At 40.7% G+C, this 16,180-nt stretch overlaps 1 protein-coding gene across 1 annotated transcript in view; it reads left to right on the forward strand.

Annotated features, from left to right (window-relative positions):
- LOC147454500 (uncharacterized) overlaps positions 1 to 9,150 on the forward strand; it is a 35,727-nt gene extending 26,577 nt beyond the window's left edge. Inside the window, exons 3-4 of the mRNA XM_086516442.1 lie at positions 7,289 to 7,357; positions 8,336 to 9,150. Of these exons, the coding sequence (XP_086372568.1) occupies positions 7,289 to 7,357; positions 8,336 to 8,419 (153 nt within the window). The 3' untranslated portion in view covers positions 8,420 to 9,150. The remainder of the gene's footprint in view (positions 1 to 7,288; positions 7,358 to 8,335) is intronic.
- Positions 9,151 to 16,180: the final 7,030 nt, after the last annotated feature.

A 16,180-nucleotide genomic window follows, 5' to 3' on the forward strand; every position in this document is an offset into this window, starting at 1 on the left:
TAATCCAAAAAAACAATAGCTAATCTAGAGAAAAATACTAGGGCTGATCTACTCCTCCACCTAGCATTGTGAATCTTATTGAGATCTATGGATGGTTGGGTCTCCTTTACAGGACTGAATCTTAGCAACGTTGGAGCATGGATGTTATTTGTTGATTTGTGGAATAGTTAGGCCAGGGTCTTGCTTTATAGGCACCCCACAAATAGAGGCTCATCTTGGGGCTTTGACTAGATTGCTAAAAGATGGAAGCTCTAGATATTTCTTTGTCTCTGTAAAAGATGTGGTTCCAAACGTAGGCTCACCATGCCTGTAGACTTGCCTGGTGGTTGCCTCAGATTGGAACACTTTGACTCGGGATTAACGGCTACTGATTTCTAAGAAGATGTAGATTAAGGCTTTTCCCGTTTTAGCAACAAGTTTATTGTGGAGACTCTCAATACGATTTTTCTCGTCTACCTACTAGTAATGATGACAATACTGTGTTTTACAGCCTTACTGGAGGTAAGGTGATAGGGTATCACACTAGAAGAGTGGTCGAGAAATGAGGAGTTCTGGATAATCAAAGGCACCACTGCTGACTTAAAGAACTAAACACTAGCTACAAAAAACATAGGTTTGGCGTGCAAAATGCAACAGATTTATCATGCAAAGCAGAGCTGAAAATGCAGTTTTCAATGAGGCTGATGATAGAAAACAGCGGGAGTACTGCCTGCATGGTTAGCCCATCACGCTACCATGACCCAGGTCGTGGGTTCGAATCCAGGCGGGGGGGGGGGGACGTGGACCTCGCTTTTTTGTTGGTCGTTGATCATCCTTGAGATGCATGCGTGCTCTGCTTGCCATCAATCCCATGATGGGGTCTTCATTGAAGACCCTGTGCTCTTTAGTTACGATGATGATAATGACATTGTACAAAGCCAAAAAAATATTGTTGATTGACATAAGTACAAAACTGATTATGTTAATGAGACTTCCACTCTAGTCTCCAATTGAGAAGAAGGTTAATATCACTTCAATTGAAGGTTCCAAAATGTGCAGGAGATTAATCGGTGTAAGGTGCAACGGAATGAATGTTTGAACTTTGCTCAAGATGAGTGCTCTGAACTGTGCTCAAGGTTCCTATTACTTACGAAAGGGAGAGCATTCCGTTCTTAATGAGAGAGTGCAATGAACACAAACAAAGTGAAGAGACACTGTGCATGAAAGTATATGAGACTGAGAGATAAAGAAGAGAATACGACACCAGAGACGTTGCAAAACACTTTTCCGAAGGCCCCACTCTCTATGGCGAGAATGGTCTACTTATGATTGCACAAATCTCTACAATGCTTTGGACTTGCCGACGATGAGGACGACGATGAGGATGACGACGAGACGGGTTGAAATCTGGAAATCTTTATTTGTTGAATTCTGACTCTATGTCGGTGACGATGCGACGACGACGCGCTGAAAATGCAAATGCTGAAATCTGGGTTTTTTGGGCTGAAACAATAAACCTTGCGGAAACTGACCGTGCGGCGAGGAACTGTTGCAGGAAGGTGAGATCTGCGAGGTTCGGGACTTGATCTGTCAGTGCTAAAGGCTGAAAACTGAAAACGCTGGTGGTTCTTGATGTTCCGTTGCGATGATCTGCAAAAACGCTGAGGTTGGGCTGCAAACCAAAAACGCTAGGGCTGAAATTTGTCTGGCTGTCGCCAGTGGTTCTGCAAATGCAAAACGATAGGCTGATGTGCTGTGTCTTGACGACGCCGGGGCACAAATCGCCAAGGCTGATCTGATGCAAAAACGCTAGGTCTTCTGTGGAGAAAACGCCAAAGTAGTCGCGGGGGTTGGTCTTGTTGAGAAGTTGCCTATTGAGCAAGGTGCTCCTGCTGCGTCTTCTACCAATTAGTGCTAGTCTAGGTTTTCTTATATACAAACTTACTCAATTTGCCCTACTTACTTTCCAACAAAAGTCACTTACAAATAATAAGTGAAAAATGTCAAAAATAGGAAAAATAGACTAAATGCATTGGAAAATTTCCCTGAAGGATTCCGATGGGAATGCTTATGATCATGCTGTGTGCAACCAGAGGATATGCATCTAATCTAAGTGTCTGGACATGCACGGTCTGCGAACAGACTCACAAAAGTGCTAGATCACTTCCTATTCTAGATTGACTTGGCTGAACTGAACCCTGATCATGCTGTAGCTTGTCCACGGACACATAGGGTTGGATGTGTCACGTGACATCCCCTCCTTTTCAAAGTGAGGTACTGGGACCGAACTGTATGGCGTCGAGGGAGATCGCCAACAACATCCGAAATCCTCGAAAGGACTCTTCGTCGGCCCACTCTGATGCGCGGGTCATGCGATACTTGAACTTCATAAAGGTCTGCAACACTTGCCTCTTTGGGCCGTGCCGAAAGCGACACAAAGTCTTCTGTGGCTCCTTCAATGCTTCAACTTCGTCGAGAGTCATGCTTCTTTCTTCTTCAAGAATCTCCATGGCTGAAAATTCTTGAAACCATTTCCAACACAAAACAATGAACATACCTATTCCATGTAAAGTGACTGGAAAAAATGTTGTCTTCCTCAAAGATTGTGCATGCAATGTAGATGAACAAAGAGACGGAGTGCCAAACTGTTCACCACACACACACAACCAATGAGATCGAATCTTGGGTTTTTGATCTAAATCAATCAACTGTGGCAATTCACGACGGAAATGCCCATGCTTGATGCTCATACTTTCATGTGCGCTTACTACAACTGTGTCGTGCCAAGGGAGAGACATGGAATGTGACTTCCTTGAATGCATACTTTTTAGCTTTTCATGAATAATCCGCATATATCCATGCTCATTCATGAGGGAAACGTGCTCAACGTACAATATGTCATGCCTAGGAAAAAGGATCACATAAAACCGTTGACTAAAATAGAGGAAACTATCACGAATGAAACACTCGATCAATGCGTGCGTACTAATCATGCGAACACATAATACTTCGTGTGAGGGTTCTTTGGACCTAGGCTCTAGAGCCAAGATGGGTTCTTCATGATTGATCGAATTTGCAATGAGGTTAGCTTTACTAGAGAAAGTATCAACTAACACATCATCCTTGTGAACAACCACGTCATCTTCATGCAAATCATCATGTTTGTGAGAAATCACATCTTGATCATGCAAATCATCATGCTTGTCATTGTCATCTAAATCATCATGCTCATCATTATCATTCAAATCATCATGCAAATCATTGTCATTCAAATCATCATGCAAATCATGTGTGTCTTGCTTTGGAGAAGTAGAGACTGAGAGAGTCTCTTTTCCTAATTCTGTGCAAAGTGCACATGCACTTGAGAAAAAAGTCGCAACATCTCTTGCATTCTTTCGTTGTTCTCGCGATCAAATTCTGCTAGTCTTGCTTTGGCTTCCAAGCGTGCTTGCTCGCTCTCACGCGCTATGCCTGTCATTCTTTCTTCATATTTGCGGTTGATGGTTGCTATTCTTTCTTCGCTTTCTGACTTCCTGGCCATCATTCTCTTGTCGAAAGCCTCCATAGGAGATAGTGCAATCCTTGGCGTAGATGGGGAAGGGGAAGGGTCGGAAAAACCTCGTAGTGGGGAAAATTCTTCTTCGCCTCTCTCATGCTCATCACCTCCAAGCGAAGTATCTACTCCGCTTCGAGTGATGACCATCCATTGAAGTCGTGGGCTCTTAAGTTCACGAGGAACTTGGGTTCTTGCGGGTCTTGGGTTCTTGGGTTCTTGAGGGTCTTGAGGTCTTGAGGTTCTTAAGGGTCTTCTTTCGCTTGCAATCTGTGTTTGATAAGGATCTTCTCTTCACCCGAGTTCTGCTCTTTTCCGTGGGCGCACCCGCACCACTTGGCGGCCTTGCGCTCACACCAAGGTTGCTTTCTCCCACCTCATGTCGATTGGCTGGCCGCTAAGTGCACGGTCCGCCTCAATGACTGAAAAGGGGCACAAGGGGAGGCTGGACAAGCCCTTCTTTCCTGGGATTCCTGTCACTCTTCAAAAACACGATTAGGAATCGACACGCCCAAGCGAACTTGGGTTCGTGCGACCGCAACAAGCAAAAAAATTCTTGTGATTCTTGTGGTTCTTTCCTTAAGTGATACAGAACACTGCCAAAGCTCTGATACCAATGTAAGGTGCAGCGGAATGAATGTTTGAAGTTTGCTCAAGATGAGTGCTCCGAACTGTGCTCAAGGTTCCTTTTACTTATGGAAGGGAGAGCCTTCCGTTCTTAATGAGAGTGCAATGAACACAAACAAAGTGAAGGGACACTCTGCATGAAAGTGTATGAGACTGAGAGATAAAGAAGAGAATACGACACCACAGACGTTGTAAAACCCTTTTCCGATGGCCCCACTCTCTATGGCGAGAGCGGTCTACTTATGATTGCACAAATTTCTACAATGCTTTGGACTTGCCGACGATGTCGACGACGATGAGGACGAAGACGAGACGGGCTGAAATCTGGAAATCTTTATCTGCTGAATTCTGACTCTATGTCGGTGACGATGTCGATGGCGACGATGCGTCGACGACGCGCTGAAAACACAGATGCGGAAATCTGCGTTTTCCGGGCTGAAACTGTAAACCTTGCGGAAACTGATCGTGCGGTGAGGAACTGTTGTGGGAAGGTGAGATCTGCGAGGTTCGGGACTTGATCTGCGAGTGCTAAAGGCTGAAAACGGAAAACACTAGTGGTTCTTGATGTTGCGTCGCGATGATCTGCAAAAACGCTGAGGTTGGGCTACAAACCAAAAATGCTAGGGCTGAAATTTGTCTGGCTGTCGCCGGTGGTTCTGCAAATGCAAAACGCTAGGCTGATCTGCTGTGTCTTGACGACGCCGGGGCTGATCTGCTGTGCACAAATCGCCAAGGATGATCTGATGCAAAAACACTAGGTCTTCTGTGGAGAAAACGGCAGAGTAGTCGCGGGGGTTTGTCTTGCTGAGAAGTTGTCTGTTGAGCAAGGTGCTCCTGTTGCCTCTTTTGCCAATTAGTGCTAGTCTAGGTTTGCTTATATACAAACTTACTCAATTTGCCCTACCTACTTCCCAACAAAAGTCGCTTACAAATAATAAGTAAAACATGTCAAAAGTAGGGAAAATAAGCTAAATGTACTGGAAAATTCCTCTGAAGGATTCTGATGGGAATGCTTATGATCATGCTGCGTGCAACCAGAGGATATGCATCTAATCTAAGTGTCTGGACATGCACGGTCTGCGAACAGACTCACGAAAGTGCTTGATCACTTCCTATTCTAGACTGACTTGGCTAAATTGAACCCTGATCATGCTGTAGCTTGTCCACGGACACATAGGGTTGGATGTGTCACGTGACAATTGGACTTCTCCTCAAGTACAAACTTGGAACTCGCAATTACTTATTTGTTGTATTAGTACTCACAAATTACATTGTCCAATGGTGACCACACTTCATAAAGCAAGCTTCTAGGTAGTAGGAACATGGACCAACAATTTCCAAGACCATCGAGGGCGGGGCAACAACACTCTATCTAGGCACATTGATAGCGAGGTTCCGCAAAGAGCCCGGGGGTGGGGTGTGGGGGCGGGGGGGCAGCTGGGCTGTTGACAAAGGATTTCCCTTGCCCCTGCATGTAGAGGTTGACTCTGGCACATTGGGCGAGATTGCGGGACGAGCACCATGTTGGAGCGTGGGGCGAGTGGGTGATGGCGTAGCTCGTGGATCAACAGCGCATCGTAGCATTGGGTTGCCTAAGCGAAAGCCCAAATCTGCAACAGGAGGATGTCGAGCATGTTGCCGGATTCGAATGGCGACGATCTTCAATGCCTTCACTGAAGAGCGAGGAAAAGGGTGTACTCGAGGCTCCAAGCAGTGCATCAACATCGTCAATGTCTTCAATATCATCGATTTGGGACTCCATAGTCGGCAAGGAGGAAGGTATTGTATGATCGACATCCTCCATCCACACGAAGTTTAAGTCCATGGGGGTAGATTGGGATGCCATAGTGACAAGATCACACAATGACAAACCCTGCAAACACATGAAAAAATCCATGTAGCAGGAGAAGAACCTAAGCTGGACTAAGTAGCTGGTGGGTTGAAAAAGAAGACCAAGTTCCAACCATCATTCGAAATAATTTAAGGAAATAAAAATACATCAAATGAGCTGATATAAATAGAAATCTTTAGGCTGTACTAAAGCAAGCGAAATTCAACAGTGGATGAATCACATGCACAACGAGGAATAGGTCACAAGGCATGCAAAGAACTGAGAAGGCATGGAGACTCATGTAGGTCGGGTGGCATGCAGCACTATCCTCATTTCTGCAGAGTGAGTGGTGGCAGGGCATGAGCTTCATATGGAAGACATGCACTCCATGGGCAGCAAGCATGCCTTGACCTAGGCACTCCATGAGCAATATCGTTCAATGGCCTCTATTCTACATCCTATCCTTGCACTATTGCATGGACATCTTCATCTCCATCTTTTTTTGTAGCGAGACCTTATAGCAGGTCACCCCATGGACACCACAGTACACCTCAACGTTCTCTACAGCCTATAATGGATTGGCAAAGTATTGAATCACAATGAAGAGGCTAGCGAGGCCAGGTCCAAGCCAAATCAACAAGAGAAGAGCTAAAAACTGAAAACACCAGGAGTGATCTAGAGTGATGCATAGTACCGGGACACAATTGATCCTTATCTTTTTGATATCTTAATTAGTGAGTATAACCATCAAGAGTTTTAAAATCAAGATCAGTGTTAGCGGAAAAATGTGTTGCAGGTAGCAGATCATAGTTGGCATTTTCGAGGGGATTTTGTCTACTTCTTGTAGTTTGTGGAACTATGTATTGCCTGCTCTTCTATGATACTCGGATCTGTTGAGGGTGATTCAGTTGAATCACTTGAAGATGATTCATTTGAATTACTGTCTTTAGGTCTCCTGTCTCGGTGTTGCTTTTTTGCGCTCTGTTGACTTGTTGAACCTGACATAATCGAATCTTTGTCTGCTGCAAGGTCTACTGGTAGAATATCTGGTGCTTTGCTCACTGGGTTGGCATCTTTTATTGGTAGACGTTGATAATCATACCTATTAATACTTGGACCTATTCAAGGTGACCATTGTCTTTGTTCTTTGTAGGTCTTTTGTTTTGTATTTTGTTCGCCTGTTTGTGTTTGTTTGATGTGTTGAAGCTGAGATGATTGAAGCTTTTTCCACGCAAGGTTCATGAGTCAAATATTTGGTGCTCCGCTCATTGGGTTTAAATTTTTTATTTGGTATGCAGGGGTATTTTTTAGAGCCCAGATCGGTAGCCCTTCTGATGGTGGGGGAATTGTGCGAAATTATTGTACATGTTTGTTTCTAGAAAGTATTAGATTTTTCTTTTTATGTTTAATTTCCAAAAAAGGTTCTTGTAAATTTGCCTTGATATAATATTCTGAGAACATGCTATGCAAATAATAATAAAAAAATGTTGAAATTGAATTATAAGAAATAGATATACTAAAAAAAATGAAACTTTAAATGATATGTGAAGCAAGTTTTGATTTAGGACATACTCAGTTCTAGTTTTTTTATATATGCACTCTACTATCCTCTCAGGACGTATTTGTGAAGGAAAAATAGAAAATAAGTCCGTGTTTAAATATACACCATCGTCTTTTCTTAAAGACTTGGTTGTGCTCCAAAAAAAATAAAAAAATTGCATGTAAGTACACTCTTATGTCTTTCAAAGACAGTAGTACAAAAGAAATATGAAATTTTCTGCTTGAATGCACACTAGTGTCTTCTCTTGAAGACTTGGTAGTGCTTCTTCAAAGCAGATAAAGTATTGTACTCAATCTTATCAATAATTTATAATCTTAATACTCATGTTAAAATTATACAAATTTAGAACAATCTTTTTTTAATGCTATACATACTGGAAATAATAATATAATTTATGGTATTGATTTGTATATGTCAGTTAAGTTCCTATAATATTGAGGACATTTTTATTTAGTATTTTTTATTCTGCGCTTGCAAATTTATTTAAGAAAACTTATATTTTGCATTAAAAAAAAGGTAGTTCATGAATTTTTATATTTGTATATAAGAGGTTTCTTTATCATATTTTTATGCTCATTGGTCACAATCAAGTAGTGCAGTATAAATTCTTATATTTAAGCGTTTTTTTGTCTGTTGAAAATTTAATGATTTTGATTTTTGATAATTCAATGGTTGAATCATATATAATTCATAGTGATGTTTTCTTGTTTGGGTGGAAAATATATTTCTATCTTGCTTGAATGTATGCTTATGTCTTTATGTATACTTTATTTATCTTGTTCAGAAAATTGTTTTGATTGATCAAACTTTCACGTTTATCAACCATAATCGAGAATATGGTTTGGGTTGTCATTTTGTGCTCCGGTAATTTAATGATTAGTCCGTGTATAATTCATAGTTGTATTTTTTTCATGAGTATAAAATATGTTTCTGCTTCACTTGAATGTATGCTTACATTTCTGTGTAGGATTTGTTTATCTTGCTTAGAAGATTGTTACAATCATTCACGTTGCATGCATTTTAAGAAATAACTTGCTCTAAGAAAGTTCATATTTATATATAAGAACAAAGTTTTTCATTGATCAGATTTCTATGCTGATTAGTCCAATTGAATAATGGGATACAAAATGGTATGATCATTCTGTCTTACAACGGTTTATGCTCAAGAGACAAACTCTAGAGTATGAAAACCAAGTTCTTTATTGGTTAAACTTTGATACTAATAAGTTACAGACAAGTATGAAACACAAAACAATTCTTTTGTAGACAGGGGATACATTTTTTATTATCTAACTTTTCATGTTAAGTAATTGTGATCAAGAAAATGATTGCAAAATAATATGTTTATTTTGTCTTACAATGATTTGTAGCACATTAGCTTATGCTCGAAAAACTTGAGCTCTATTACTGATTTCTATGTTTGTATATGGATAATATTCTCTCATAATAATTGATTGTAAGTAATTGGTTAGTCGTGTATTGCAATATTGAACTATTGTATTCAGAAGTAGTTTTGTTTTATGATAATTTATTGCATTATTATTATTTTTGGATAGATTAGTCTCTCTCTCTCTCTCTCTCTCTCTCTCTCTCTCTCTCTCTCTCTCTCTCTCTCAGTAGGCAATGCCGCCATCTGCACAATAGTGACATCCCTTATTTGTTTTGTAGACGTAATCGAGGGCGATTACCATTCTCTCAAGAAAGGGGTATATCATATATTTGGGACTTGGCATGGCCTTCAACTTGTAGATCTTGGCCAACAGCCCAAAAGCGGCGAGGGATAATAAATTAATCCTAACCAAATTTGCAGATTATGGCGGAGGGGCCTTAACCCTTTACAATAAAAACCAAAGCCCCAAATTACGTAGACATGCTGATGTGGCATATCCGTATGACGAGCCTAGATTTTGTGGCATTGATAAGGTGGCATCTGTACGACAGTCCCAAATTCTACACTAGTAGGTTTTGGGCGTAGGGATTTTGAGCTAACAGCTTTTGGGGGCACCAGCTTCTAGGACCTCTTATATTGTGTATAAGAGTTGTTAGGACCTCTCTCTTGGCACCCTTAGACATTGTACCTTTCTAAAGAATTAATAAAGAAATATCAGAGGGGGCACCAATCTTTGGGGCCGGTTCATCTCGAAGTGGAATTCTACCACTCTCTCTCTCTCTCTCTCTCTCTCTCTCTCTCTCTCTCTCTCTATCCTTATTCAAGTTTAATTTTGTTGTTCGCAGTTTTCTCATGTGTTGCTGTAGATCTTTGACTTAGGGTGTCCAAGCCCACACTCCGTCACATTTTTCATTTGCATTTCACCCACAATATTTTTAAGTATATAGTACATCTCCAGTCACTAAAGAGGTAAAAAGATGTGTCTATGAAAGCGCGATTGGTTGACTCACTCCATCTTCAATGTTCTTTTGGTTGAAATTGTTTCAAGGAGATCCTCCAAAGGAGATTCTTGAAAAGGACAAACTCAAGATTGTAGACGAAGTTGAAGACATGGACCAGGAGTAGTTTTTCCTCCATCGTTGGTGCAGCTCAAAGAAGCAAGCATTGCAGACCTTTTTGAACATCAAGTATCGTAGCAACCATGCAACAGAGTGGGCTGACAGAGAGGGGGGGGGGGGGGGGGGGGGGGGGGGGGGAATGCAATCACTTGCATCTTTCTCAACCCCATGCAGCGCATCACTCGTAGCTCTACCCACCTCTACAATTCCACTGTCAATTGCACCTTCCACTTCAGCACCCTCATAACTGGCATCTTTCACAAGAGCATCCCCCTTCTTTACTTTAACATCCCCCTTCCTAGTAGCCTTTGCCTTACATGCACCACTGGCCTTCTCTTTAGAAACCTTCTCCTCATCAACTCACTTTTTACTAACACTTTCGCTCTCAATTGTACCTTCCACGTTATCACCCTCATCACTTGCCTCTTCCACAAGAGCACCCGCTTCTTGACTTTAACACCCCCCTTCTTGCCAGCCTTTGCCTTACATGCACCATCAGCCTTCTCTTGAACAACCTTCTCCACATCACCAGCTAGCTTGTCCCAAACAGCCTTATCCTTGGCACCAGCAAAGTTGTCACTACCACTAGCCTTCTCCTTTGCTCCAACAAAGTTGACACCACCACTAGTCGTCTCCTTGGAACCAACAAAGTTGTCACCACCATTAGCCTTCTCCTTTGCACTAGCACACTTGTTTCCACCAGCCTTGTCAACGCCAACCTTCTTGTCATCATCAACCTTCTCTTTACCCTCTTGATGAAGTTCTCAACAGCACTCAAATTTGTAGCACCATGAGAATCACCAATAGACTTTTTACACCTAACTCTCTCTTTAGTGTACTCAATATTTGGAGCTGACTTATTATCACCAACCCCTTCTTTGCCAGCCTTTCCATATGCAGCATTGTCATTAGCAACCCTAGCCTAAGGTGCCCTATGATAAGCACTATATTCTCACATTAGGAAACACATCTGTACCCACGTTGCCTCCCTCTAGGTCTATGACCTCAGTAACCCTCTCTCCTTCTCCCAAGACCCCCTTCCTCTTTTCAATGCTCACTGTATAGTCAACATCTACAATGTCCTCATTGTGCATAACATTGTCCAAGCCCTGGTGCCATGCCTCAAATTCTTTTCCCTCCATAGTACTAGCACCAACACTTCATTTACATTATTTCATGTATCATCTTGTTGGAAGCAGTTGAGCTTTTAGGAAATTTTGATTCTTTTGGGTACTCGCAGCCCATCCCGCGTTTGCAAACCCCAACAAAACTTCCTCTACCTACATTCACCAAAAGAGCAAACACGAGTTTTGATCACTTGGGCAAAAAGCAATTGATATACTCTAGATAGTGGACTATCAAAAAATCCAAGCCTTCGCTTCCACAAAAATTGGAAAATTACAACAAATATTAGCGCAAACTGCATTTGAATGCAATATATAACTAAAGCACAGAGGATGATAAAGGTATCTACATGCTAATATGAAGCTCCCCACCATGACAACAGAAGCCTCCAAGGCCTCCCCACAATTCACACATGTGCCAAAAACATGGATTGCGTTCTCTGCATCGAGGGTATGCAGCCTTAGAAACAAACTGAATGTATGACCATTCATAACATTAGCAATCACTTTCTGCACAAACTCATAATGTATTTTCACTTCCATGCTCTTATTTTGTAGTTATTCATACTCTAAGGATTAGACACGATGATGCAAGAAAGTATCGAAACGAGGGAATAGAAAAGCCATTAAAAATTGCTTAAGCATACTAAAAATTCTAAATTAACAAAGAGAATAAAAAAGATTGAAACAATCAACAAAACTCAAGAAGTGCTAAAAAGTACCAAATACTCAAAAAGTACCAAGATGATAAATAGCCAAATTGATAAAACAACACCAAACATAGCCAAATCACCAGCCTCAAGACATGCAAAGAGCCGAACAATTCAAAGTATTTAGGTGATACCAAATTATCAAAAAGCACCAAAGAAATCCAAAGCAACAAAAAAACCTAGAGTTATGCCCGAAAGTACCAAACAACAAAAAAGTACCAACCTGACAAAGTCTCAAACCATGAAGCAATACCAAAGGAAGCTAAAGCCCAATAAACCTCAAGACATACCGGAAAGTACCAAACGAGTAAAAAGTACCAAGGTGACAAAGTACCATACCATCAACCAACACCAAAAAGAGACAAAGCACTAAAAAACTTCAAGAAGTACCAAATGATTGAAAAATACCTTGCTAACAAACTACCAAACTTACTAACAACACCAAACATTCAAACAGTCCCAAGAAATGCCACAAAGTCTCAAATGATTGAAAAGTATCAAGAAGGTGAAAAAGTGCCAAATAATGAAACAGCACCATAGGGAGCCAAAGCACCAAAAATTCAAGAAATGTTTGGAAGTACCAAACAACAAAAAGTACCAAGGTGGGAAGTACTAAATCATCGAGCAACACAAAAGATAGTTAAAGCACTCATGAAGTGCTCGAAAGTAACAAATGTCTAAAAAGTCTCAAGATAACAAAGTACCAAATTATCAAACTACACCAAAAGAAGACAAATAATCAAATAACACCAAAGTGAGTTAAAGCACTCAAGATGTGCCACGAAGTACCAAACAACTAAAAAGGTTACAAGAAGTTCAAAAAATACCAGATTATCAAATAACAAGGAGATTCAAACAACCGAACAACCTCAAGAAGTGCCAAAGACAAAAACACATCAATCTTGATGTGCTTCACATAATGGTAGTTTATGATGGGAGGATTGCATCTCTAGATCAAGATGTAAATGATGTGGATTACGTATCATAAACCTTTCTTTAACATTTGTTCAAGCCATTTGAGTGGACTCAGATATTGGCTACCATGGATGTATACCTCTACAAGTCCACACCAACCTTTATTTTCAATGAGGAAGGCTATGGCATTGTTCCAATCAGATGGTAACTATCGTACATATGAACGAACAACAAGTTTTGTCTCGTCATTACTTGATATTACGGATGAACTACAAGAGGAAACTCTTACCATAGAGGAATCCGACTTGGAAAGGAGCATGTAGGAGAAAATCTATTGCTACAAGGAAGGGAGGAGAGTTTTTTTGAGTTTTCTAATCAACATCAAAGACCCCAGTAGAGATATTGTAAGAAACAAGAGAAAAAAGTGAAAACGACACGATTGAGAGACACCCCTCCCCGTGGGTCTATGCACAGAATACACAATTTACACTTTTATACAATTTTCAATTTACATCAAAGTTACGGAAGAATTTGCATAGGTGAGGATTTCTCAATGCCCAACCTAGCATGGAGTTTAGGCCAAGTGCTAGACTGCATCCAGAGGTACCTCACGATTAGTGCTACCTCTGAATGGGTGATATGAATGAAAGCGTACTCGAGGAAAACAACATTGTGGAGGGTGAATATATGTGTACATTGCATTTTGGGAATATATATATATATATATATATATATATATATATATATATATATATATAGAGAGAGAGAGAGAGAGAGAGAGAGAGAGAGAGAGGAAGGTGAAATAGAGTGCACAGAAACACATGAGAACGACAAAAGAGAATCTTTAAATGTCCCATCTAAATGAAACAGGAAATCATATATTAATGCAATAACAAAATTTGGGTATACTATAACATAAAAAATATAAAACAGCTAGCAGAGCACTAGACCCTGTGTAGGGATCGATAGGTCCACCCATCCACTTCCACTCTACTATGGATAGAGAGAATTTCACTTCTCTAGGAGCGATCCAGAACACCTTCAACCTACTTGAGCCAGACATAGGTTGAGGTCGCTTCGTCTCCCTCCATGAACTCGAGCACGGAAAGGATGCCAAATACCAGCAGCGGGTATGGTATAAACACCAACCAGTTTAGGTGCCATGCCTCTTCTATACCTAACATCGGGTGTTTAGGCAAATTCAAGGCAAGATCCTCGATGTATTAGCTTTGAGGTCATTGAACCCCCGACGCACTAAACATGTAGAAGAACCTTATAAAAAATAAGACTTAGACAACACCCTCGATCTAGTAAAGCCCCAGGTCATTGATCCTTTCGTCTAAGGCTAAAATATGTGGGTGATCCTAGTCTTGTAGCCACACTGCTATGAGAAACATAACATATGAGTCCATCACAATAGTACCTTCCATATGCACAAACAATCTTTTCCAAGAAGCCAACTTGTACAGGATCTATATCCTTACACGTACACTATGAACTATCAAAACCACTTCTTGATCCAATGCAAAATCCATAAACCATAATCCAATCACATCACATGGGTGAGCACTCCACCCAGCTCAGGGTGATGTTCATCCAATCCTGCAAAACCATTTTAACACATAACATGGTTACAAACATTTTGCAGCACAAAAAAATCCCAAAAAAAATAATCCAAGAGCCACAACGGCTTCCACAATCAAAATCACAACCATAATCCATGAGGAATCTCATCTCTTGACCATAAACCATGTTCCATAATGAACTGACTCCCACACTTGGAGTTTTGACATATCCATTGCCATCAAACTGAGCCTACACACATGGACCTTAAGACAAGAATATTTTATGCATCAAATAAGTCCAACCAACAACTAAACATGATATCAAAATACAATTTTGATAATATTTAATTATGCATAAGTGGTTGCACTATGATTACACTTGGCCCCCCTAGCACATAGAGCTAGTTTTGACCTACAAGGGTGGAAAGCAACATACACATTCACATGAGGCATCCACAACCATCCATGAGGTTCCATACATCATATGGAATCATATTGTCAACATCAACATGATGCAAAACAGCCTCATCACTTTGATCTACCATAAACCATAACATTACATATATGAAAAAAATAACTTTTTGCCATTTTTGGGTGCATCCATAACATGAAAATGAAAGTATTTGACCTCAATCCAATGCATCAACCTTAGATCCATAATATATACCAACATCTTATCACATCACTTTGCCCATATAAAACTCATGCACTAAGGGGATAATAGCATCCGATGGTTGAACACTTTCTCTCAAATATAGTCCCTTTTTAATTGTGGTATTGTGGTCCTTGATCCATTCATGTATGGATTACTACAACATACCTTTGGTTTTACCACCCGATTGAGATTGTGATGATATCTAAAAAGGTTCCACTACACTATTGGCTCTACCCCCTCTCCCTAGGTCTAATAGTATATTTGTATGTATGTACATACGTATCTACATTTCTGTATACCTATGCTCTCTCTACACCTAATCTACTTCTATTAGGTGTAGAAATAGAAACATGTGTGGTAAATATAGGTGTAAAGAAGCGATCTACATTAGGTGTAGATTGGGTAGACATATAGAGGTGTGTATATTTAGTAGATATTAGAGAAAGGCTAGGTCCTAGTGCTTACCAACTAATATCTTGTCGATGTCAGGGGACGAGAGACCACATCTTGGGAAGCGTCCCTCACATCCTTCCTTTGGTTGGTTGATGTCCTAGATGGGTTCCCATTTGGGGTGGACATCGCCTCCACTGGACTCGACTCTTGAGACAGTAAGTTCAAGCAGTGGATTTAGCTTTATATATATATAGTTTTTTTGCAAGTATGAGTGTAAATTTCTTTTTGTTATTTACAAGCATGGCCCTCTTACGGCTATGGAGGTGCCGGTTCATCGCCTTTAGCTTTATATATATATAGTTTTTTTGCAAGTATGAGTGTAAATTTCTTTTTGTTATTTGCAAGCATGGCCCTCTTACGGCTATGGAGGTGCCGGTTCATCGCCTTTAGGTTCTTCCACCAATTGTAGATCCTGACATACAACGTGCACTATCTTTATGAGAGGATTAATTGTGTTCAACACGCAGGGATCTTTTTTGACCACTACACTCCACAACAGCTTGCAATCTATGGTCTTTCACAATAGGCCACGTCGGGGGGGAGTCAGGGAAGGACTCCATACATGCAGAGCCTCACAGGGATGGCACTAGCTTCTACCATACCTTCTTACCAACCAACATCCTTCCATCGCAAGTACCCACTCCCCTTCCATCAAAAGGATCCACATCATTCCATTTGACTTCTGCTTCACCTGAGCCT

The sequence above is a fragment of the Adiantum capillus-veneris genome, chromosome 7 (assembly GCF_014529385.1).
Source record: "Adiantum capillus-veneris isolate H3 chromosome 7, ASM1452938v2, whole genome shotgun sequence".
NCBI classification, from domain to species: domain Eukaryota; kingdom Viridiplantae; phylum Streptophyta; class Polypodiopsida; order Polypodiales; family Pteridaceae; genus Adiantum; species Adiantum capillus-veneris.